The 24,402-nt window shown below is 41.5% G+C and overlaps 1 protein-coding gene across 2 annotated transcripts in view; it reads right to left on the bottom strand.

Annotated features, from left to right (window-relative positions):
* Nucleotides 1-24,402, bottom strand: part of immt.L (inner membrane protein, mitochondrial L homeolog) — a 33,435-nt gene extending 9,033 nt beyond the window's left edge. The window contains exons 1-13 of one of the 2 annotated variants that reach the window (XM_018227814.2): nucleotides 24,237-24,402; nucleotides 18,926-18,999; nucleotides 16,331-16,523; nucleotides 15,751-15,883; nucleotides 14,790-14,912; nucleotides 13,689-13,805; nucleotides 12,805-12,941; nucleotides 10,129-10,232; nucleotides 7,759-7,894; nucleotides 6,290-6,419; nucleotides 2,612-2,626; nucleotides 1,857-2,080; nucleotides 1,647-1,778 (exon numbers count right to left, since the gene is read on the bottom strand). In XM_018227814.2, the coding sequence (XP_018083303.1) occupies nucleotides 1,647-1,778; nucleotides 1,857-2,080; nucleotides 2,612-2,626; nucleotides 6,290-6,419; nucleotides 7,759-7,894; nucleotides 10,129-10,232; nucleotides 12,805-12,941; nucleotides 13,689-13,805; nucleotides 14,790-14,912; nucleotides 15,751-15,883; nucleotides 16,331-16,523; nucleotides 18,926-18,999; nucleotides 24,237-24,281 (1,563 nt within the window). In that variant the 5' untranslated portion in view covers nucleotides 24,282-24,402. The remainder of the gene's footprint in view (nucleotides 1-1,646; nucleotides 1,779-1,856; nucleotides 2,081-2,611; nucleotides 2,627-6,289; nucleotides 6,420-7,758; nucleotides 7,895-10,128; nucleotides 10,233-12,804; nucleotides 12,942-13,688; nucleotides 13,806-14,789; nucleotides 14,913-15,750; nucleotides 15,884-16,330; nucleotides 16,524-18,925; nucleotides 19,000-24,236) is intronic. The other variant, XM_018227823.2, reaches the window with a different exon arrangement.

The following is a 24,402-nucleotide window of genomic DNA, read 5'->3' as shown; positions in this document are numbered from 1 at the left end:
AAAAAATTTGTGAAACCCCTAAGAGTAAGATCTAGAAGATGTATCTTTGGCGTAAAGTTTTCCATAGCTGAGACGAACACATTTAAAATGTTGAACCCTCCAACTCAGAGAGAACCATTTTATTATATTGATTTATTCACCAACAAGAGACCGTATGCTGTAAATAGGTTGACCGTTTTGAAGACACTCCCAATAATGGATGATTCTCTGACCAAGAAGTGTCCCAAAACTTTCCAGAAAGAGCATCCATTTTTATATTAAAAGGGTTTTATTTTAAATTCTAGCATAACTTCAACAAGCCAATGATTAGACACATCCAAGGAAGACCACATTGACATGCTAGATAATAATTTTGGTTTCAGGACGCTTAATTTATTTTTTTTGGAATTCAGACCATGAGATCAAAGTCAAATCAATAGGATCAAATATATCTTTCATTAATACAACTTTTTTTTCCGTAGTGGAAAAATAAAATGGAAGAGGATTTTAGGTGGTCAGAGGTTTTCAGCAAATGTTTAATTGGCATAAACGGGATATGCGAGTTACTAAAGCCACAATGAGAAAATAGAAGTTTTCAGACAAAAATCGAGTCCCTAAAAAGAGGATTCGTTTTTTGCCAATCCAAATAAAATTGAATAGGGCAGAATCAAGCTTCTTAATATCAGAGTGTCTAATAAGTATAGGTAGGTTGATCAACGGATATATCAACTTTGAGAAAATCAAAGATTTAAAGAAAATAAAATTTAAAGGAGCATGAGCCCATTTTATGCACATTAAAAATGTTTTTTTGACAAGCTGGTGTAATATTTAGTATAAATTATTAAAATCTAAAGGGATAGTTAGACCCAAGTATTTAAGTTGTATTTTTGGATTCTTACGTTTCAAGTGTTTCATTAAAGAATTAGACAATGAACCATATCAATTCATTATCTCGGTTTGTTCTACATCTGTAACCAGGGAATGATTGGAAATTCTTAAACAAATCAAAGACAATCTTTAAAGAATAATTATCATCTTTTAAAATCAACAAATCATAAGCAAATGTGAATACCTAAAGTTGTTTCTAATTGCGAGTAATTCCCTTAATATATTTTGATGAAAGGATAAAGCAAATTAAAGGTTCGAATGCAATATTGAACAAAAGAGGTGATAAGGGGCAACCTTGTCTAGCTACTTTGAAAATGTTAAAAAGACTAGACATCGTCCCCCCAAAAAACTATTTGAGATTTAGGATTAGAATAAAGATAATGAATGTAGTGATAAAACAGACCTATTATAACAAACTTCGTTAGATAAGCAAAAAGATGTTCCCAAATTATATTATCAAATGCTTTTTCCGCATCAATACAACAGAGCAAGGAATCTTATGTTTCTTGACATTTCGTAGTAATTCTTAAAAAAGATATCTACAATTTTGTTGGGGTCATTAGTAAGTGAATTTCCTTTATCTCTAATTTTAATAAGTTTTGCTGTACCTTGTTCTTGATAATAAACCCAAATAAATAAGCTACAGAGCCTATAGAAGCCTCGCCCCAATCACACATCTGTGACAGAAAGACAATTCCTTAACTAAAGCAATAGATATAATAATGGGACGGCTCTGTAGCCAATGGGCTGTTGTGGTTAAATACCGTGCAGCTGCTCACCTGCTGGAATTCTGCCTTCAGTTCCTGCTCCTGGACATTCAGGACATCCCTTAGGTGATCGTTGTGAGCGGCCGCCTGTCTGCGCAGCTGGGTTCTCATCTCTGCCTCCATCACCTCTCGGACTTCCTCCACCTGCAACACTCACAAGGTTAATCACATCTCCCGTCATATAGTTTCTAAACGACTTACAGAGAGACTTCCACATTTGACCTTTTTTTCCTGCTCCAGGTGAATTTCAACTCGGTGGTGCTCCAGTGCCTTGGAAACCGCAGTCTCCAGCGCCTTTTCATCCTCCAGTTTCTGCTTCTCTAAAGCGGCCTCGATATGCCCCTGCTCTTTCACTCTGTACTCCGCCAGCTGCCTGTGCAATTGGTCGATGCGCCGGTGGGCGTGGGCTATCAGGGAATTCAGGTCGTCTGTGCTCAGTTTCCCCGCTGCACAGAACAGACTCAATTAGGACCCTGGTGTAGAGCCTGCAGCATACTGGCAAATACATGAAGTGACTTTTGGCAATGGCATTTTAGTGCTTCCAAAAATGATTCCCATATGCTTTTATGGGTCACTAGTTGTTGATTTGATTGAACAGTATAACATTATAAAAATGTATGCACCAATCCCTACAGTGAGTCAGTGCCTCGGGTTACAGAGCCCTAAACTGTGGCCTGTATATCATACCAACACCTTATATATTCCTCTAAAAAGCTTCTACCTTGTACTACATTGACTGCAGGTTCAAATCTTTCAATGCACAGACTTTCACTGCCCATTTCATGGACAGAACTCCAGCTATGCAGAGATAGTAGATCATCATGAGACTAATGATGAAATGTAGGTGCCCAGTCACCCAGTATACACATATGTCATGCATGGGTTTAGACAAACACACAGAGGTTTAGGGAGTGTGATCAATCAAGCGCCTCCTACTGGTGAATTAACGTTTGTTGTCAAAGAGAAACAAAACTCACCTAAATCGGATATTTCTGAAACAGAAAAAGGAAGGGTTGGAAAGGTTAATGCAAGTCCGGGCCAACGGATGAGACACTGTACATGCAGCAATACAATGCAGGCAGCATCCAACACACAACATGGGGTTAAAACGGACACAACTATAGGGTGTAGTCACCAAAGGGTTAAGGCTACAGATTGTAGGGTCTCTCTGAAGCCAAAACAAGACTGTGAAAGTCAATACAGAACATGAGGATAAATCACAGATGTGCAGCAAGCAGGCGTCCGGGTGCTAAGCACAATTTCCAGCAGGTTGAGTTTAAATTCATTTGGGCCACCCTGTCCATGTGTACACACATTACTCAAATCCAGGTGTGTTTTGCCTTTATTGCTCAATTATACCATGTACCGGCGATGACTTAGACGTAGTTGGCCAGCTTAAATATATTGCAATATATGGACAAACAATCCCTGTTTTGTTTAAAGGGTAAGGCATTTTTAGTAGCTTAAGGCACAACCTGTTTCAATGTCCTTAATATATTGATAATTAATTGAGTGCAGAGGACTCTTGTATTTGTATATGTGATTTTGTGGTCACAGCCTCATTGCACCCCCGCTTAATGTTTTTAAAAATTAGTGGTGAGCCCAACTTTCCCTTGTTTGTTATAGTTATACAGGAGCAGTGACCAGCTCCATGTTGTAGCTCCCACCCCTCCCAGCTATAGTCAGGTGATCCCACTGGTGTCTAATAAAAGGGCAGCCAAGTTTGGGAGTTTTACTTTGAAAGCAACAAGTAAGTTTCAGGTAAAACTTAGTCCCTTTGTAAAATGTATAATGAAGCAATTGAATTCTTAATGAATCAGATATAAGTTGAATGTAGAACTGGCCGTAACGAGGATGACTTTGATGTAGTTGTTCAGCTTAAATATATTGCAATATATGGACAAACAATCCCTGTTTTGTTTGAAAGGTAAGGCATTTCAATGTCCTTAATATATTGAGAATGGGTTGAGTGCAGAGGACTCTTGTATTTGTCTATGTCAATTATACCATGTGACTTTCTCAGAGGCTCTGAGGCCAACCAATTGGATTTGGCCCAATGCATGAGATGCCAAATCTGTCAAGGAGAAGGAAAGCCTGAAATTAAGTAAGCATTATCAGAAAGGTCTGTATAAATCAGTAAACCCTCATAGTAATAATGCTCTGAGTCCTCTGTCAAAAGAAACGGCATTTCTTTCCTTCTATTGTGTACTCATGGGCTTCTGTATCAGACTTCCTGTTTTCAGCTTTAACCTCCAGGGCTTGGGCTTGAGCATGCTCAGTTTGTTCCTCTCCCTGCTGTAATCTGAGCCCAGAGCTATAAGTGAGCAGGGAGAGACTCAGGTAGGAAGTGATGTCATAACAAGGTAATACTGCAGCTGCTATCCTAAACAAACAGAGAGAGCTTCTAGAGCTTTTTACTCAGGTATGGTAAAGCATTCTACAGTATAAATAGTCTTATAGCTTGCACTATTGTAGCTAATCTATTAGCAATAAACTGCCTCAGTAGCTTTCCTTCTCCTTTACATATACAAGGTGCAGAAAGCAGCAATTCAGCTTTTCTGGTGTATATATGCCAGCGGAGAAAACAACCCTTGTGCCTTTAGCCTACAGGTTTCCGGGATTTCTAACAAACAAATGTCTGCACTAATGTCTAATGTCTCTGCACCAATATTCTGGCATGTGCCACACAGCAGTGACTGCAGCCATGAAGCGCAGGCCATGAGTCTACCAGACATTCCACCAAGGACACAAAGATTGTCTGTGTTAAATGGGAACTAGAAGTCCTGAAAAAGAATCAAACCAACATCATTTAGATCCTAATATATGTGTGAGCCAGAGGCATGGACTTTAGTATTTAACATGACAGAGTTTCATTGTGGTGGCACAATGTATTCATTTATATTCAAGTGCTGTAAATAAGGGCTATTTTTGTGACATTAAAGACAGGCAAGTTTCCATCTCATAATATCGAAGGATAAATCTGAAGGCAGCCCCTTTCAGAAGAGCATGAATCCTACTTGGAATATGGGTTATACAGCTTATTAACCGGAAAAGGATGTTGTACCATTCAAGTGACCAATCCAATTCACCTCCAGCATTTTATTTTAGGAGGTTGAAGAACTGGCTAGTTACGATTATCTAGATGTTAGGAAGCCTCGCACTTATGGGCAGTAAAGGAATATATATTGGTTTATAAAACAAGACCTGTACAGGGTAAGGTTACGGCCTACGGAGGTCATGGTAGGGTGTCTATAGCAATGTCCTAAACTAATAGAATATTAACATGAGGAGTTAATCTGAAGTGACTCTAGAGATGAGTGCAGAGTTCGGAGTCCAGTATAGTAAAAGCCGGAGGCATAACCAGCAAAGAAAAAGCGACATCGTCTAGAAGAAACCGACAAGCTAAACATTAAGAAAAGCAAATTAGTAAAGGAACAGCCTGACGAAATATTTCTTACATGTGTTTTGCTGCAGAAAAAAAGCCATGATATTATTGCAAAGCTTCCTTAGGCAGATGTGGCCATGTTGGGAAGGTGCACAGGAGAGAGTTATCAATCATTATATTCATTTATTCATATTCAGCTGCCCGACACCTCCACATATGCACAGAAAGCAAAAGCCAAAGGCGTCAGCACCAACCAACTTGCCATCTTGTCACTTACCTGATGTCACCTGTAACTAGTTACTCCCCCACCCCCAGCCATTCATAGCATAAGACACAATGTAAAGAATATATATATATATATATATATATATATATATATATATATATATATATATATATATATATATATATATATATATATATATATATATATATATATATATATATATATATATATATATTTTATTTTTTTATTTATTTATTTATTTTCATTATAACCCCTGTGGATCGAAATGTGCAGATGCAAAGTTGGAGGAATAAATCTTTCCCATGTTAAATTGACGGGGATAGCTGTGAGTGCCTGTTAGAGCAACTAGTCTGTAATGCTGCTGCACAAAATGACATCTTATTCCTACACACAGACCTCAGGTTCCTCGGATAATATTTCCAAACTGTTCTTGTGTGACCTACAATTAGTGTAAATGTACCATCTTCAGACGAGAGTTTATTTTGTTAACGTATTAACACGCGTCTGAGAACGGACAAATTGCTTTCTTCTGCAAAGCAATTCTAGTTGGAGTCGTCTATTTCTTCCCATAAAAGAAGTGCCTATGGTAGATGCTGGCTATGTCACTAATGGGCAGATTGTGCCAGTTTGTGTTGCATTTATCACACATGCCCACTTCATTAGCATAAGATTTACAGACTTACAGGACCTGTGTCAATGGGCACAATATAACCCTAAGGGTCAGGGCACACGCTCAGTGGAATGGCACTCTGAGAGCTTTGTTTTCTGAAGTCGCTCGAAGTTTCTTTATGTGGAGACTTTGGAAAACGAAGCTCTCCGAGTGCCATTCTGCTGGCGATTTAGACTCTAGCCGGCAGGAGGCAGTTTGGAGAAATTAGTCGCCCCGAAGAAGAGGAGATTTGTCGCCGGGCAACTAATCTCCCTGAATCAGAGCGTTTGCCCTGACCCTAAAATTTACACTAAACTCAGATGGGCCTCTATGCAGTGAAGCAGCCTATAATACACGAGGTGATAAAGACTTACTTAATCCCTTCCAGCCAGGCTGAACTTCAGGAGTGACACTGTCCAACTCTCGCTGAAACTCCTCCCGTGCCAGTGACACCAGCTCATGGTACTGGGCCACGATCTTTGCCTCAGACTGAGCGGCTTGCACCTATAAACCAAAGTTGTACATTTAACACTGGCCAGTAACATTCCAGCTGCTAAAGGCCAAAGTCAGCTGGTGTTAGTCAGGTTTTTTTTGTGTGTTTTTGACAGTAAAAGGGGTTGTTCCCCTTCAAACAACTAGTTGTTTTCAGATAGATCACCAGAAATAACAACTTTTTCCAATTACTTTTTATTTTCTACTGTTTTTCTAATATTGAAGTGTAAATTCATTTTTCACCTTGTAAAGCAGCTCTGGGAGGGGGGTCGTCGACCCTGTAAACTGTTCTGAATTGATTCATTTATTTGATCCATTTCTTATCTTTGTCCCCGCTGAGCAGAATTCCCAGGGCCGGATTTACATAGTGGGTGCCCCTAGGCCCACTACCGTTCATCACCCCTGTCCCCTCAAGGGGGACATGAGCAATGGGGATTGGCGCACGGGAAATTTAAAAAAAAATATTGTATCTCCAGCGCATCTCCAGTGTTTTTGAACCAATGTGGGTGTGGTTGGGCAGCATGCCGCCCCCCTAAAATCCTGCCGCCCTAGGCCCGGGCCTAGGTGGCCTTTCCAAAAATCCGGGCCTGAGAATTCCTGAGTTTCATTAAAGGCAGCTGTTGGAATTAGGGAAGCACTGAATCCAGAATTCGGTTTGCGATTCAGTGTTTTTCAGCAGGATTTGGCCGAATCCTTCTGCCTGGCCGAACCGAATCCGAATTTGCATATCCAAATTAGGGAGGGGAAGAGAAATCACGTGACTTTTTGTCAAAAAACAAGGAAGTCAAAAATGTTTTCCCTTCCCTCCTCAATTTGCACATGCAAGTTAGGATTTGGGTAGTTATTCACCTGAATCTTTTGCAAAGAATTCGGCTGAATCCAAAATAGTGGATTCAGTGCATCCCTAGTTAGAACTGCTACAATAGTTGAGAAATGCATCAACTAAAAGTTGCAGTTCTGAGTCTGCACCTGAATTACTGAACTGCCAGACTCAAACACCAGAGACACGAACATTCAACTTTAAACTTAGATTTTGGAAAAACAGTAAAAAATAAATAATGGAAAGTGATTGAAAAAAGTCTTTATTTCTGGAAAACTACTGAACTGAAAAAAGTGTTTGGAAGGTGAACAACCCCTTTAAGAGCACTGACTGGGTCTGTTTCTGCTTCAATATATCCACCATCACATAAGCTGTACAAATACTGGGGCAGGGAGGTGGATACTGGTGCCCAACAAATTAGAGATAGAGCACAGCAGCCCTAATTCCCAGCATATACACTTACCAGTGGCAGCAAAATCATTGATTTATAACTGTACATTAAGAAAGAAAAATGATAAAAGATCTATTTACCTTTTTAACAACATTGTCCAGATCGACAATCATGCGGTGCAAGTTCTCCTCTGCTGAAATGATGTGAGGCTTGGCTCCACTAATGAGGCTCTTCTTAGAATCACCAATGATACTCTGCATTCGCTCAATCTCCTCCCTAGGAGCACAAGAAATATTTACATTGGGTCAGTTACATCCACAGAAGAGCAGTCATTTTAGTCTCCGATATAAAAGGAATCCACTTTCTGTCCAAGACATCTCCTACCGACTAGAATAGGAAATACCCGTCAGCTCCAGTACAGATGTATACTGAATACAAATCGTCTAAAGTCTCTGGAGTTCCCCTTTTAATCGGACCCGAAAAAAACACGCTCTCCTCCACCCAAAAGTCAAATCTTTAAGGGTCAGCGCTAAAAAGCAACATAGCAATAGGAAACGGTTATTGAGTACCGTATATACTCGAGTATAAGCCGAGGTACCTAATTTTACCTACGAAAAATGGGAAAACTTATTGACTCGAGTATAAGCCTAGACACAACTACAGCCCTGTCTCCCAGCAGCGCACATTCCGCCAAAGCGACCCCCCCCAGGGATAAACCGGACTTCTTTGCAAAGTTGATGGTGTCAGAGAATTGCCAAACGGATTACTGTGTGCATTGTCCCACTGTCCCACTACCATGTGCAGAGGGCGCTCTTTGATATTGTCATCACTGTTAATCTTTCGTATAACCAACAGAGGGCGCTGTGTGATATTGCCATCACTGTTAATACTTCATATAACCAACAGATGGAGCTGTGTGATATTGCAGTCACTGTTATTCTTTCATATAACCAACAGAGGGCGCTGTGTGATATTGCAGTCACTGTTATTCTTTCATATAACCAACAGAGGGTGCTGTGTGATATTGCAGTCACTGTTATTCTTTCATATAACCAACAGAGGGCACTGTGTGATATTGCAGTCACTGTTAATCTTTCATATAACCAACAGAGGGCGCTGTGTGATATTGCAGTCTCTCCCCAAGCGAACTGTTGGTATGGGAATAATTAAAAGTGACTGCAATCTCAGCTACTGCCCGCTGACTCGAGTATAAGCCGGGGTAGACTTTTTCAGCACATTTTGAATGCTGAAAAACTCGGCTTATACTCGAGTATATACGGTAGCAACTTTTTGGGGAAATTCACGAAAGTGTCGGTAAAATAAGTAACCCAGAAGTGGCGGTCGAAAATCTGTAAAATGTCGTACGAACGGCAAATTCACAAAGGCAGATGTTACCGCCTCTGAATGTCTCATAAGTCCGCCAATTTTCTAAAATGTTGTATATCTTTTCGATACCGAGCATTTTCAAAAGACAATTTGACCGACATTTTCATTTTGGAGAGCCTAATGTGTTGGAAAAATTGTCGTCAAAACAAACGAGTTTACAAGCAATTCATAAAAATGTTGGGAAAAGTGGCACCGACAAAAACACACCTGCTTGTTGTTACTACGACACTTTCTACGACATTTAAAGGTCATTTTTTCGTTCCCGACACTTTTGTGAATTCCCCCCTTTGAGTTTGTAGTTCAACACCTCCACATGATAGCGCACTCTAGATTACAGTGTGCCTATTCTCATCACAAATTACCAAGACTCGTAAAAAGAGAGGAAGGTGCGCATTATAGAATGAGCCTCTGAGGAAGTCGGGCAACATCAAAACGAGTCAGGTGAAGGTTTGGTATCACCCAAGCACCCAGGAACCCACACGTGGATGTGGTAACAAGGTGGGTCGGAGTCAAACTACTGACACCAGGGTCCTTCAATAATACGGACGAACAGCGGGAAAAAAAAAAAGGGGGGGGGGGAGACACGATATGCCTAATTTTAACAACAAAACTGTGACTGCATAAAGGTTTTCTATGTGTAATAAAGGAATAAAGGTTTTACACTATGACTGTGCTCCACGTCTGTTATAAGCAAGAAGTCTATTTTGGAAGCAAGTGCTTGGTTTTCTGCTATATGCCGAATATATTCTAAAAGGCTTGTGAGTAGCCAACCACCATCAGCACGTGGTGTTTATTTAAGAATTTGTGATGAGAATAGGCACAGTGTAACCTAGAGAGCGTGATCATGTGGAAGTGCTGAACTACTACACTATAAGAGATTCCTATTATTATGTTCTTATTTCACCGAGCTTTTTAGCTCCAGTACTGATGCAAACCTGATCCAGTGAGCATCATGTGAGATGAAACTCGTCTTTCCCATTCACATTAATAGGAGGCTGGATTTCAGGCACTTTTCAGCTTTTGTGCAGTCAGTCTTGTATGAGCTAAAACCCACACACAAAAACCTTTTGCTGCCAACAGTAATTGTGGAATAAGACTCAGAGAGAAAGAACATAGGTACTAACTTTGCCTTCAGCAGAGAATCCGCTGCTTCATCAACAGACTTGCTTCGTAGCTTCAGGGCATCTTCTAAATCGTGCCACTGCAAGGACTTTTTGTCAGCAGAAATCTGTAGCAAATTAATAATGATATAATAATAATAATAATGAATGGATATAATAATGAATGGATATGAATGCACCCAGCCCTAACTGGTTTCAGCACCCAGTCATGGCAATAGCATTTTCACAATTCAGCAATGTGTGTGTGTCTGTGTGTCTGTGTGTGTGTGTCTGTGTCTCTGTGTGTGTGTGTCTGTGTCTCTGTGTGTGTGTGTCTGTGTCTCTGTGTGTGTGTGTGTCTGTGTGTGTGTGTGTCTCTGTGTGTGTGTGTCTGTGTGTGTCTGTGTCTCTGTGTGTGTGTCTGTGTCTCTGTGTGTGTGTGTCTGTGTCTCTGTGTGTGTGTGTCTGTGTCTCTGTGTGTGTGTGTCTGTGTCTGTGTGTGTGTGTGTGTCTGTGTCTCTGTGTGTGTGTGTGTCTCTGTGTGTGTGTGTGTCTGTGTGTGTGTGTGTGTCTCTGTGTGTGTGTGTGTGTCTCTGTGTGTGTGTGTGTGTCTCTGTGTGTGTGTGTGTGTGTCTCTGTGTGTGTGTGTGTGTGTCTCTGTGTGTGTGTGTGTGTCTCTGTGTGTGTGTGTGTGTCTCTGTGTGTGTGTGTGTGTCTCTCTGTGTGTGTGTCTCTCTGTGTGTGTGTGTCTCTGTGTGTGTGTGTCTCTGTGTGTGTGTGTCTCTGTGTGTGTGTGTGTCTCTGTGTGTGTGTGTGTCTCTGTGTGTGTGTGTGTCTCTGTGTGTGTGTGTGTCTCTGTGTGTGTGTGTGTCTCTGTGTGTGTGTGTGTGTCTCTGTGTGTGTGTGTGTCTCTGTGTGTGTGTGTGTGTCTCTGTGTGTGTGTGTGTCTCTGTGTGTGTGTGTCTGTGTGTGTGTGTCTGTGTGTGTGTGTCTCTGTGTGTGTGTGTCTCTGTGTGTGTGTGTGTGTCTCTGTGTGTGTGTGTGTGTCTCTGTGTGTGTGTGTGTCTGTGTCTCTGTGTGTGTCTGTGTCTCTGTGTGTGTGTGTGTCTGTGTCTCTGTGTGTGTGTGTCTCTGTGTGTGTGTGTCTCTGTGTGTGTGTGTCTCTGTGTGTGTGTGTCTCTGTGTGTGTGTGTCTCTGTGTGTGTGTGTCTCTGTGTGTGTGTCTGTGTGTGTCTCTGTGTGTCTGTGTGTGTCTCTCTGTGTGTGTCTCTGTGTGTCTGTGTGTGTCTCTCTGTGTGTGTGTGTGTCTCTCTGTGTGTGTGTGTCTCTGTGTGTGTGTGTGTGTCTCTGTGTGTGTGTGTGTCTCTCTGTGTGTGTGTGTGTGTCTCTGTGTGTGTGTGTGTCTCTGTGTGTGTGTCTCTGTGTGTGTGTGTGTGTCTCTGTGTGTGTGTGTGTCTCTGTGTGTGTGTGTGTGTCTCTGTGTGTGTGTGTCTCTGTGTGTGTGTGTCTCTGTGTGTGTGTGTCTCTGTGTGTGTGTGTCTCTGTGTGTGTGTGTCTCTGTGTGTGTGTGTCTCTGTGTGTGTGTGTCTCTGTGTGTGTGTGTCTCTGTGTGTGTGTGTCTCTGTGTGTGTGTCTCTCTGTGTGTGTGTGTCTCTGTGTGTGTGTGTCTCTGTGTGTGTGTGTGTCTCTGTGTGTGTGTGTCTCTGTGTGTGTGTCTCTGTGTGTGTGTGTGTCTCTGTGTGTGTGTGTGTGTCTCTGTGTGTGTGTGTGTCTCTGTGTGTGTGTGTGTCTCTGTGTGTGTGTGTGTCTCTGTGTGTGTGTGTGTCTCTGTGTGTGTGTGTCTCTGTGTGTGTGTGTCTCTGTGTGTGTGTGTCTCTGTGTGTGTGTGTCTCTGTGTGTGTGTGTCTCTGTGTGTGTGTGTCTCTGTGTGTGTGTGTGTCTCTGTGTGTGTGTGTCTCTGTGTGTGTGTGTTTGTGTGTGCACGCGCATCTCTGTGTGTGTAGATTTTTTTTATTTTTTTTTAAAGGTTTTTATTTTGGGTTTTAAAAGAAACACTCAAGAACAAACAAGAAAGGCATTGTTGAGGTAATGTATAATTGGTCTCGAAGGACCACAGCTTATTGAGTTAGGGTACACAATTATACATTGGGAGTGTAATAATCACAGTATAATAGAACCATGAGGGCAAAACAGATCACAGTTGGTCTCATAGGACTCAAAACACACTGAAACTGCACATCGCTCACTGGAGGAGATACAGACATATTATACAGCTTGTCTCATTCATTTGCATTTATTGGGTCACCGGCTCTGCTTCTGGGCAGGCCTTTAGCCAGGGGTCCTATATTTTCCCAAACTTTTCCGGACATTGTCTAGCTAAGTATGTCAGCTTTATCATCGGGAGATTGTTATTGACCAGTTTCACCTACTGTTTTACTGTGGGAGGCCGAGTGCTCATCAACGTAATGGCTAGCTATTTGTTTAGCATAAAGGGGAGGGTTCACAGAAGGCATCTCGTTTTGATCAGGGGGAGCAGTCCCAGTAAGCATACCTCTGGCGTTAGTATTCCGGGGAGCAGGATTTCGTTGGTCAGATATGCTACCACCTTGGTCCAAAACTCATGTATTAGAGGGCATGGCCATATCAGGTGAAAGAACCCAGTATCTGGGTGTTGGAATTTAGGTGTGTGGAGATATTTACCTGGTTCTCATCCATGGCTTCTTTGAGCTTCTGTGCATGGAAATTAACAGCCTGCACTGCTGCCTCCTGGGTGCTGATTGCTTGCACTGTAACCCGCGCAGTGTTGCTGAGCGCCTCCTCTAATGATGCAACTAAAGCTACAATAGAACAGCACATGAATTATTCCCCTGGCCCTAATGGAGCTGATAACTTAGAGAAACTGCATGTTATACTAACTATTGGCTACTTAATAATAAATAGCTTGCCACAAATATATATTCGAATGTTGAATCTGAAGATGAGGATATACCAACGAGGGGGGGGGGGGAGTCCGATATAAAGAGACGTTAATTACAGGGAGTTTAAATGTGAAGGGCAGTGGTATTCCCTGGTCTCCACTGGTTATTCAGAAAAGCCAAGGAGGGGGGATACATGATAAAATTAATATGGATTCAATCTCATTATTCTGCATTCATTTAGTTTTAACAAAAACTGTATTCATAATACATTGCCACCAAGCTATGTTTAAAATTACAACAAAATTTTTTGTACATAAGGGAAAAAAAACACCAACACACATTTAACTTTAAGTTCGCAAAGTCTTTATTAAGAAATTGGAAATCCATTGTGCGGCACTTGATTTCTCCTCCCTGGCCATCTCCTATAGAAGGCAGGGAGGAGAAATCGAGCACTGCACAATGGATTGCCCAATCGCTTTCTGAAGAGGAGCGCAAGCAGTGTATCTGTAAGTTATTTCTAAATAAAGTTAAATGTGTCTTGGTGGGGTTTTTTTCTCATGTACAAACTTTTTTTTATGTTACTGGTCCTTTAACGAGCTCATGTTAACTGCAAGTGCCTCTCTAAGGGGCCACTCCTTCTTATACCAGAGCAGTACAGCTACGTACATTTGATTTTTTCCTGTTCTTCTTTATCTTGCTGAACAAGGCGAGCAGCTACCTCTTCAGCAGGACGTTCTTTCAACTTATGCGTAGTGTCATGGTCACACTCCTTGCAGTGCTCCTCTTTGAAAAGATAGAAACATCGCATTTAAAATGGACAACTTTAAAGGGATACTGTCATGGGAAAAAATGGGTTTTTTTTTCAAAACACATCAGTTTATAGTGCTGCTCCAGCAGAATTCTGCACTGAAATCCGTTTCAGTTACAGATTTTTTTTTATATTTAATTTTGAAATCTGACATGGGGCTAGACATATTGTCAGTTTCCCAGCTGCCCCCAGTCATGTGACTTGTGTTCTGATAAACTAAAGTCACTCTTTACTCCTGTACTGCAAGTTGGAGTGATATCACCCCCCCCCAGCAGCCTAACAACAGAACAATAGGAAGGTAACCAGATAGCAGCTCCCTAAAACAAGATAACAGCTGCCTGGTAGATCTGCACTCAATAGTAAAATCCAGGTCCCATTGAGACACATTCAGTTACATTGAGTTGGAGAAACAACAGCCTACCATAAAGCAGTTCCATCCTAAAGTGCTGGCTCTTTCTGAAAGCACATGACCAGGCAAAATGACCTGAGATGCACCTACACACTAGTGATGTGCGGGGTGGCCCGATACCCACGGGTCGGGAGGCTTTGGCCCGACCTCACACTCCTCTTCGCAGGTGGCGGGCGGGTCGAGTTGAGCTTTTCTCCTGCTCTCCCTGCCCGACACGTTGCAGTGCCAGCTTCCGACTTCTTCTTTTATAGAGGCTGCGCCTGCTCGCCCGCCCCTTTAGTGACATCATTGTAGAGGCGTGGCTATAAAAGGAACCCAGAAGTCGGGCGCGGACTGAGGGAGGGCGGGTTAGGGTCAGGAAAAACACAACCTGCACATCACTACTACACCCCAATATTACAACTTAAAAAATACACTTGTTGGTTCAGGAATGAAATTTTATATTGTAGAGTGAATTATTTGCAGTGTAAAGAGTGTAATTTAGAAATAAAAATGTCATCAGACTAGAAACCTGAATCCCTGCTATGCACTAGAGTTCCAATGATACTACCTGAAGTGACTGCTGCCTCAACTGGCTCTGGGATCTTGGGAGACTCTTCCTCATGAACGACTGAAGCTGGAACGGACAAAGCTTCTCCAGTTGCCGAAATGATTTGCGCTACATGAGATGACGCTGAACAAAAAGAAAATACATGTTATTGAGGGAGAATTTTAACATACCGTATATACTCGCGTATAAGCCGAGTTTTTCAGCACCCAAAATGTGCTGAAAAACTCGACCTCGGCTTATACGCGGGTCAGCTAAATCCCTGCACATACCGTAGCCAATCCCTCACCGGCCGCAGATACGAGGCTCCTTCCGCGGCCCCAACACACCTCCCTCTCCCATAGCGCATCAGCAAAAGCAGAAAAAAGGTACCGTACCAACTGTCACGATCGCCGCCCGGAGCAGGTCCAGGAGCTCCGGGCGGCGCGTCCTTCCCTTCCGGCGTCGCAGGTGTGTTGGGGCCGCGGAAGGAGCCTCGTATCTTATGCACTCAATACACATACTCAATAACAGCCGTGTTATTATGCACTCAATACACCAGCGTATGTGATGTACAATTTTCCATTCTATAAGGTTGCCTCTGATGCAGCTTATTGTAATAAATATAAAAACAAATATAGTCACTTACATTAAATAAGAGGAATGTCCAAAAAGGTGGGAGGTCACAGGGAAAACAAGTGGCAATTGTCCAGCTAATAGTTCTGACTCTTTTAAATCGTTTTAGATAGATTTCTATGCCATAAAACATGATTACACATTTACACATTCACATTTTGAAATCTGACATGGGGCCCCTAGGCTTATACACGAGTCAATAAATTTTTCCAGTTTTCTTAGGTAAATTAGGTACCTCGGCTTATACACGGGTCGGCTTATACACGAGTATATACGGTATGTCAAGGTTTACCCAATGTCAGATGTATAGGCTTTCCCCTTGCTAAACCACAAAAGTATACACAGTTACCTTCCAAATCCAAACTTTCAGTAAGTGGGGGAGGAGGTGGTGTTAGAGGAGCCTCGCCCTTCTCTTTCTTGGGCAGCTTGGATTCCTTCATCACTTCAGACACAGAGGAAATCTGAAGCGGACCTGATTTCAGCTGGAGAAGAATATCAGAAATTTCATTTGTACAAAAGAATTTGGAATGGCTACTGTAGTACAGTTGACTGGAATTGGCAAATGGAAAACGAATCAGCCGTATTTATTAGGGATTCAACGAATCCAAGATTCGGTTCGGGATTCAGCCAGGATTCTGCCTTTTTCAGCAGGATTTGGATTCGGCATAATCCTTCTGCCCGGCCGAACCAAATCCAAATTTGCATATGCAAAATTAGGGGCGGGGAGGGAAATTGCGTGACTTTTTGTCACAAAACAAGGAAGTAAAAAATGGTTTCCCTTTCCCATCCCTAATTTACATATGCAAATTCGGATTCGGTTCGGTATTCAGCTGAATCTTTGGAGAAGGATTCGGGGGGTTCGGCCGAATCCAAAATAGTGGATTCGGTGCATCCCTAGTATTTATAGAACAGGCAGGAAAGTGTCTTACTGGTTTCTTTGGCAGAGGCAGACTGGCTGGAGCAGGAGGCCCGAGAGCCAACTCAAACAGCTTGTCGGAGTAAGGGACAGTCTTCTCAACATTCTCTCGAAATCGAGGGTCCCAGTTAGCGTACAGAACAGTGCCCCCAATGCCTCCGCCTGTGAATAAAATGCCGGCACCAATGATCTTTGCAGCAGAGGAACTGAAAGAAAAAAGAATCAAAAGTCAATGAAACCATCAGATTAATGAATGTCTTTACCAGTAGCCACAGCATTCATATCGTAGCCAGCACAGGCTCGTGCCTAGAAAAATACAAGAGTCATTGCAAAGAGGCATTGAGTCCTGTTCATGTGTAATGTTTGTACACCATTCACTCTGCAGTAATACACATGCACTAAAGGACTATAGAGAAAGCTAAATAATCTGAAACCAAAACCTTACAAATAAGGAACAATGTACAGGTATGGGACCTGTTATCCAGAATGCTCGGGACCTGGGGTATTCTGGATAATGGATCTTTCTGTAATTTGGATCTTCATACCTTAAGTCTACTATAAATTGTATAAACATTAAATAAACCCAATAGGCTGGTTTTGCTTCCAATAAGGATTAATTATATCTTAGTTGGGATCAAGTACAAGCTTCTGTTTTATTATTACAGAGAGAAAGGAAATAATTTTTAGAAATTTGGATTATTTGATTATAATGGAGTCTATGGGAGACGGCCTTTCCATAATTCGGAGCTTTCCAGATAACGGATCCCACACCTGTACTTACAGAAGTAGTGAAAGGTACTAAGGGGTAATACAAGTTCATCTATACTATACTCTATACCCCTCTATCACATCCAAGTTGTAGCTCGCATTAACGGGCATGTAAAGGCTAAAAGATAAAATCCCATTTTTACTTTCTTTAATGAAAAAGAAACCGATCTCCAATATACTTTAATTAAAAAATGTGTACAGTTTTTATAACAAACTTGACTGTATGCAGTGAAATTCTCCCTTCATTTACTGCTGTGGATAGGAATTGTCAGACGGTCTCTAACTGCTCTGCAGGGAAACAATCATACTTATGAACAGCAGGGGGAGCCCCCGCCTTACTTCCCAGCCATGCAGAACTCAAGCAGCTTTGTTTGTTTCCCTGTAGAGCAGTCGGCGACTGTGTAGAGATTTGTATTGGATTTTATTTTTGCCTTTACATCTCCTTTACCGTTTCCAACTCCAGCTGCAGGTGCAAAGATCATGGAGCCAGATTTAAACAGATAAACTGGGATTCTATTTGGAGGATTATTTTGCTGCAGCCACTGGTTCTGCAGAGTTGGAAAAAGTTTGTATTAAACAATACAAAAACTATAAAATCCACATTAGATTACATGACAACACAGGACCCAGTGCAGTCTGTATATTCTGATTATTAATCAGTCTTGTTGTATCGGCTTCTGGCAGATATTATTTGATAATTTATGACGATCCCTAAGCAGCCCAGCCCACACTGAGCATGTGCACAGTCTTGGTCTTGCAAAGATGTTGAACAAAGTTACAAGATGGTGACCCCCTGTGGCCAACTTTGAAAGCACAAATCACTTGTTTTATTAGGCTTCTGGTGCAGTAAGTTCATGTTCATGTTTAGTATACAAAATACAGCATTTCTAGCCTTATTCTATTTTAGACTTTACCTCCCCTTTAAAGGGGTGGTTCACCTTTAAGTTAACTTTTAGTATGTTATAGAATGGCCAATTCTAAACAACTTTTCAGTTGGTCTGCATTTTTTTATATCGTTTTTTGCGTTCTTCTCCTGACTCTTTCCAGCTTTCAAATGGGGGTCACTGACCCCATCTCAATAAACAAATGCTCTGTAAGGCTACAAATGTATTGTTATTGCTTTTTATAACTCATCTTTCCATTCAGTCCCTCTCCTATTCATATTCCGGTCTCTTATTCAAATCAATGCATGGTTGCTAGGGCAATTTGGACCCCAGATTGGTGAAATTGCAAACTGGAGAGCTGCTGAATAAAAAGCTAAATAAGTCAAAAGCCACAAATAATAAAAAGCTAAAACCAATTGCAAATTGTCTCAGAATATCACTCTCTACGCCATACTAAAAGTTATTTCATAGGTGAACAACCCCTTTAAATAACAAGTACCTGCAATTACACCAGAATTGTAGGATATAAAGTTGAATTATGGGTAAAGTACACTTTTTTTGAGAGCTGATGCAAAACTACAAGCCCCATTTGTCCTTTTGCGAGGGAGCAGAAATTGGCAGCTGGAAAGCTGTTTAGTTCAACAGCTCTAACTCGTCCCACATTTTGTATTTGCAAGCTTTACCTAACTATGGGGAAGACCATCAGTAACTATTCCAGGCCTTAAAGCCTTCATACAGGTCTATACGTTGCTTATATTAATTGGGGCCAGAAAAAAATAAAAGAAAGTAAAACAGACACAGAATTGGGCACTGAACATTGGCAGCTCTATATCATTAGATTTAAAGTGGAACTGTGTATCATTTTACATTCCCCTCAAAATAGTTGGGTATAATAATAGTTACATTTCCTCCATCAAGGACAAAACACGAGTTGCAAGAAACCGCCACACACATACCCAGATGATCCAGTGGTAGAGTAGCTTCTGGAGGCACGTAAGGGACGGAGGGATATTCTGCCACACAAGCATTCCTAATAGGGAACAAAGAAGGGAAATATATTATTGTAACACACAAAAGCCATGAATATTGTGTAAATTATATTCTTATAAACAGTGACTAGTAATGTCATCAGTTATAAACGGTGAGTTCTGATGTCATTTCTGTCACACGACTCACTGAAATGTGTGTATTATAATAAATTAAGTACCCTGTGTATTTATTATAAGAAATAAAGTACCCCCAGTTGTAAAATATGAGGATATTAGAAGTTATCTCGGAGTTTCATGACTTGTATTTTTTTTATATGGTCATGAAACTCCTCTGTAACTTATAATATCCTTATATTTTACAAGAGGGGGTACTTTATTCACTATATAATACACAAAAGTCATGAATATCTTGTAAATGATATCCTTATAAACGGTGACTAGTGATGTCATCAGCTATAAACGATGAGTAGTGATGTCATTTTTGTCACATGACTCACTAAAACTTGTATTATAATAAAGTACCCCCTGTTGCAAAATATGAGGATATTAGAAGTTATATAGACTTACAATATCCTCATATTTTACAAGAGGGGGTACTTTATTCACTATATAATACACAAAAGCCATGAATATCCTGTTATTATATCCTTATAAACGGTGAGTACTGATGTCATCAGTTATAAACGGTGAGTAGTGATGTCATTTCTGTCACATGACTCACTAAAACTTGTGTATTATAATACATAAAGTACCCCTTGTACTTCGGCCTCATGCTTTTATATGGTCATGGAACTCCTCGTGACTTATAATATCCTTATATTTTACAATAGGGGGTACTTTAGTCACTATATTATGCCCAGCCTGAAATTCAAAATACACTGAGACACATAGGCACATAGGCTTAATAGAAAGTACAGGTATAGGACCTGTTATCCAAAATGCTCTGGGGTTTTCTGTATAACAGATCATTCCATATTTGGATCTTCATACCTTAATTCTACTAGAAAATCATATAAACATTAAATAAACCCAATAGGCTGGTTTTGCTTCCAATAAGGATTAATTATATCTTAGTTGGGATCAAAGCTACTGTTTTATTATTACAGAGAAAAAGGAAATAATTTTTACTAATTTGGATAAAATGGAGTCTATGGGAGACGGCTTTTTTTTGTAATTTGGAGCGGTCGAGCTAACGGGTTTACGTATAATGGATCCCTGGTCTTAAAGAAGCCCCTGTGGCATCTTCCAGAATAAGCAGTCCAAGCCTAGACAAGGTGGAAATCCCTCACATTAGAGTGAATGTATAGCCACTCTGCTAACACTCTCATGGAAATGGAATATTCCAGGATGTTCCATTTCCCAGTAACTACTACAGGAGATCATTACTGCACGTAGGACAAGGGTCCGGCAAGTTAAATAAATTCACTGCTTTCTAGTGACTCACTGGTTCCGTGGAGGTTAAAGGCACCACCCCAGACTGGCTGAGACAAACCACAAAATCACAGGCACAGAAGCAAGATGTCTGGCAGGAATATGTTCCACTAACAACTTGCCAATCCATGGGCAACAAATGGAAAATACAGCGGCCACAAAATATCTCTTCCAACAGGAACAGTTACAGTTTTTTTAATAGTCTCATGTTGTGAGCAGTCTGTCCTTATGTACGTGTATCAGGTATGAAAATATTTTCCTTTAGTGGGTTATGTAGAAATACAGGCTGATCTTGTGCCGGTAACCCATAGCAACCGCTCGGCAGTCTGTACCGGTCCACAGCAGTCAGAATAATGAAAGCAGTCGTAATTATTGGTTGCCGTGAGTTACTAGACCTGGAGCAAATGTTTCCTGTGCTAATCAATAAACTCATATGTGCAGTCTGTTAATCATTAGTTATACTACAGGCAGGGAATATGGAATGTTGCACATGAGATAAGTGGGAGAGGGCGGGCAGCTATTTACTTTATACATAATGTCAAACACATCAGGAGGGTGCCCCATATATACGGCACAAGGAAGGTTAAGTTTGTGGAAACAAGGTCAGGGTATAAACCAGAACAGCCCCCCAGCTCCATCATTCAACTAGTGAAAAACAATGTCGTATATAATAACGTAAGTGCGGTTGTGTGTGTTCTTAAATGTTCTTCACAAAGCACGGATATCTCCCCGATATGACCACCTTGAGGAGGGCGATATTGGGCTGATCCCATTGTGGGCAAACCAAGAATTTCTTTAGAGCAGTCACTCAATGAAGGCACACTTCCACCAGGCAGTCAGTTGAAAGTAAAGGGAGTATGGTGTCCACAGCCTTACGCTTTTCATGTTAAACACTTAGGGGCACATTTACTTAGAGTCGAATATCGAGGGTTAATGCAGGGCCACAGGATGAGAAGATGGGGAGCTGCTGTGGATAAGTTGGAAGACTTGGATCATCACTGTTTTAGGGCTGATGAACCTCTTGCTTTGGTGCAGCAAGTGTATATAATTCCACATTTCTAGATTCATTTTTAGTGTTCAGCTATAAGAATCTGTGTGTGTGTGTTGTTCTCAACAGTATTTAACTCCCTCAGTATGATCCTTTGGCTTCTGCTGCTGCTGCAAGGGCTGTCACTGCCAAGCTGCTATTTATGACATGTAATGCAATTTATAGAGATGAAAGATAAAAGCAGGGAGGATGAGATTTTCTCCCAGAAAAAGAGTAAACCTGGGAATTGTGGCCCAGACAACTTGGGTTATTATATAGTGAATAAAGGACCCCTTATAGTAAAATATAAGGATATTATAAGTTGAATTCCATGACCATATAAAACCACGAGGCCGAAGGCCAACATTTTGAAAAGAGAGAGAGGGACAAAAATATTGTCCACGCCCATTTTTGTGACCACACTCCCTAATTGTAGACGAAAGAGCAAAAAAAGGACCGCAAACTGCTCACCGCTCTCCCCTCCGGCCAGGTGCTCAGTCAGACAGTGTCCCCACTGTACACACAACAAAACTCGAAAGGTAGACGGCACTTCTGAAAATGGGGTTTATTGGAGTTCCTGCTGGAAAGACCTAACGCGTTTCGGGAGTTATCCCTTAATCATAGGTTAGCAGTTCACTACCTCTTGTATAAATAACCCAGCTGTTGCCAGTGAACTGCTAACCTATGATTAAGGGATAACTCCCGAAACGCGTTAGGTCTTTCCAGCAGGAACTCCAATAAACCCCATTTTCAGAAGTGCCGTCTACCTTTCGAGTTGTCACACCCCCTAATTACCATGTTCATTTTACAAAATTTGGCAGGTTATGAAAGTTTGAACACATTTCTGTGTTATTAAAGTTTTGCTAATGAAGGTGAATTGCCCTTTAAGCTGCAAGTCACAGTTTCCCCAGGGGACCTGCTTATCTTAAATTGTTACAATTGTATCTTAAATCGTTACAAATGTATCTAAGTGCACCTGCCACGTATTCTCCGCCAAAAAAGCCAATTAAAGGGGAGACTTTTCATGATTTTTAATGGTTTCCTGCTCTCCTGCTGATCTGTCTGACTACTTTGCTGAGCTGGCTGACTACTGTTGCTTTGTACCAACAGCCATCTGTCCTCAGCCTGCATCCTCCAAACCCCACAAACCCCTGCACACGTGATTTCAATAAAGAAAAGGTGCAATGCATTGTGGGTTATGTAGTTCTTGCATGCTGTCTGTAAGCTGTGGAGCAGTTGTTACAATTTGTAACATCAGCGTTTAGTCCCTCCTTCCCTGCCAGGGAAGGAGGGACTTGATAAGCTTGATAAATAGCTGGTTACGCCCGAAACGTTGCTTCACTTGCACAAATAAATTATTTTTCACTATACTGGAGTGTTGCTGAAATTTGTATTGGAATTCTTCGCTGCCAGGATTTCAAATGATGCAGAAAGAGAACTGTGAAACAGCAGAATTCCAGCATAAAAATGGCATTTATTCATACTTTTTGAAGAAACAGGTAACTGAGATGGGCATATTAGGGGTTTCTGGGTTATGTGGGCCTTTTTATCAAATTTTGATTTGGAAGCTGGAGTTCCCCTTTTGGAAGCTGGAGTTTCTTTTTTTTAGAAACGTATCTATTTCTGGCTGTTCAGTACAGGAAAGCAAAGAGAAAGTCTGGACATTTAAGTAACAATCCGGGACTGCTGGTTGAGCTGTCAAAATCAGGACTGTCCTGCGAAAAACGGGACAGTTGGGAGGTATGATATACAAGTCACGGAACTCCGAGGTTAGTTCCGATATCCTCATCCTCAAGGGGTACTGCATTTATTCTAATAGACAAGTTAAAGTGAGTCATGTGACAAAAATGACATCACTGACCCTGTTTATAACTGATGACATCGCTAAGAGCAGTTTATAAGAATATAATTATTCATGGCTCTTGTGTTTATCAGTCCATAATACACAAAAGCCATGAATATCTTGTAAATGATATCCTTATAAACGGTGACTAGTGATGTCATCAGTTATAAATGGTGAGTAGTGATGTCATTTCTGTCACATGACTCACTAAAACTTGCGTATTATAATAAATAAAATTCCCCTTTGTTGGAAAATATGAGGATATTAGAAGTCAACTTCGGCCTTTTATATGGTCATGAAACTCCTTGGTAACTTATAATATCCTTATCATTTATAAGAGGGGGTACTTTATTCACTATATAAACAATATAAATAAGGACTAGGCCCTGGAGATGGAAGGGACACATGCAGCAAGGTCACATTTCCGTGTGAAAGACAAGTGGGGAGCAGGCAGTCAGGGGCCACTCTCAGAGACGGGAACCATTACCCACTGAGCCTAAAGGAAACTTTCAGGCCTTCAGTGCCCCAATGACCTAGCTCCATGCCAAACCCTCACCACTATACATGTCTAAACACTACCTGACACAATATGCAACGCTCATTGGCTTAACGGAACGCCCGTCAAAACAACTAACCATGTTATAGGACGAACACATGTCACTAGCCCCGCCCGCACAACGTCACATTTCTAACCAATTGCCAATTGGCTAAAGTGCCAAGGACATTGGAATCCGATTGGCCGATCAACTTGCTGCTTATTAAAGCGGTTATCTGTGATTGGCTGGAACGGAAAGAAGTCCAAGGCGCCGATGACGGCTCTTAGAGCTGGAAGCCGGGGCCTCCGTCTGCCTGAATAATAGCACGGCTGTTAACCGGGGGCAGACAGATATCCTGTCAGAATCAATCCTCGCCGGTTCCACCACGAAGCCTCATATCTCCTCCCCGAATACCCTGTACTTGTCAGGCCACACACTCACCTTGGCGAGCACCGCCGCCTGGGCCTTTCTGCACGCCCGCAGCATGTTCTCCGGTGTGATAGGGAGGGCAGGCTCCGGGAGCGCTCTCAGTACGGCATGAATGGAGGCGCGGTCCGCTCAGAACCTCTAACTCCGCCCACGTCGTTCTCTGGGACACACCCACTGT

Source organism: Xenopus laevis, chromosome 1L (assembly GCF_017654675.1).
Source record: "Xenopus laevis strain J_2021 chromosome 1L, Xenopus_laevis_v10.1, whole genome shotgun sequence".
Lineage (NCBI taxonomy): Eukaryota > Metazoa > Chordata > Amphibia > Anura > Pipidae > Xenopus > Xenopus laevis.
This window is presented reverse-complemented; position numbering and strand designations above follow the sequence as displayed.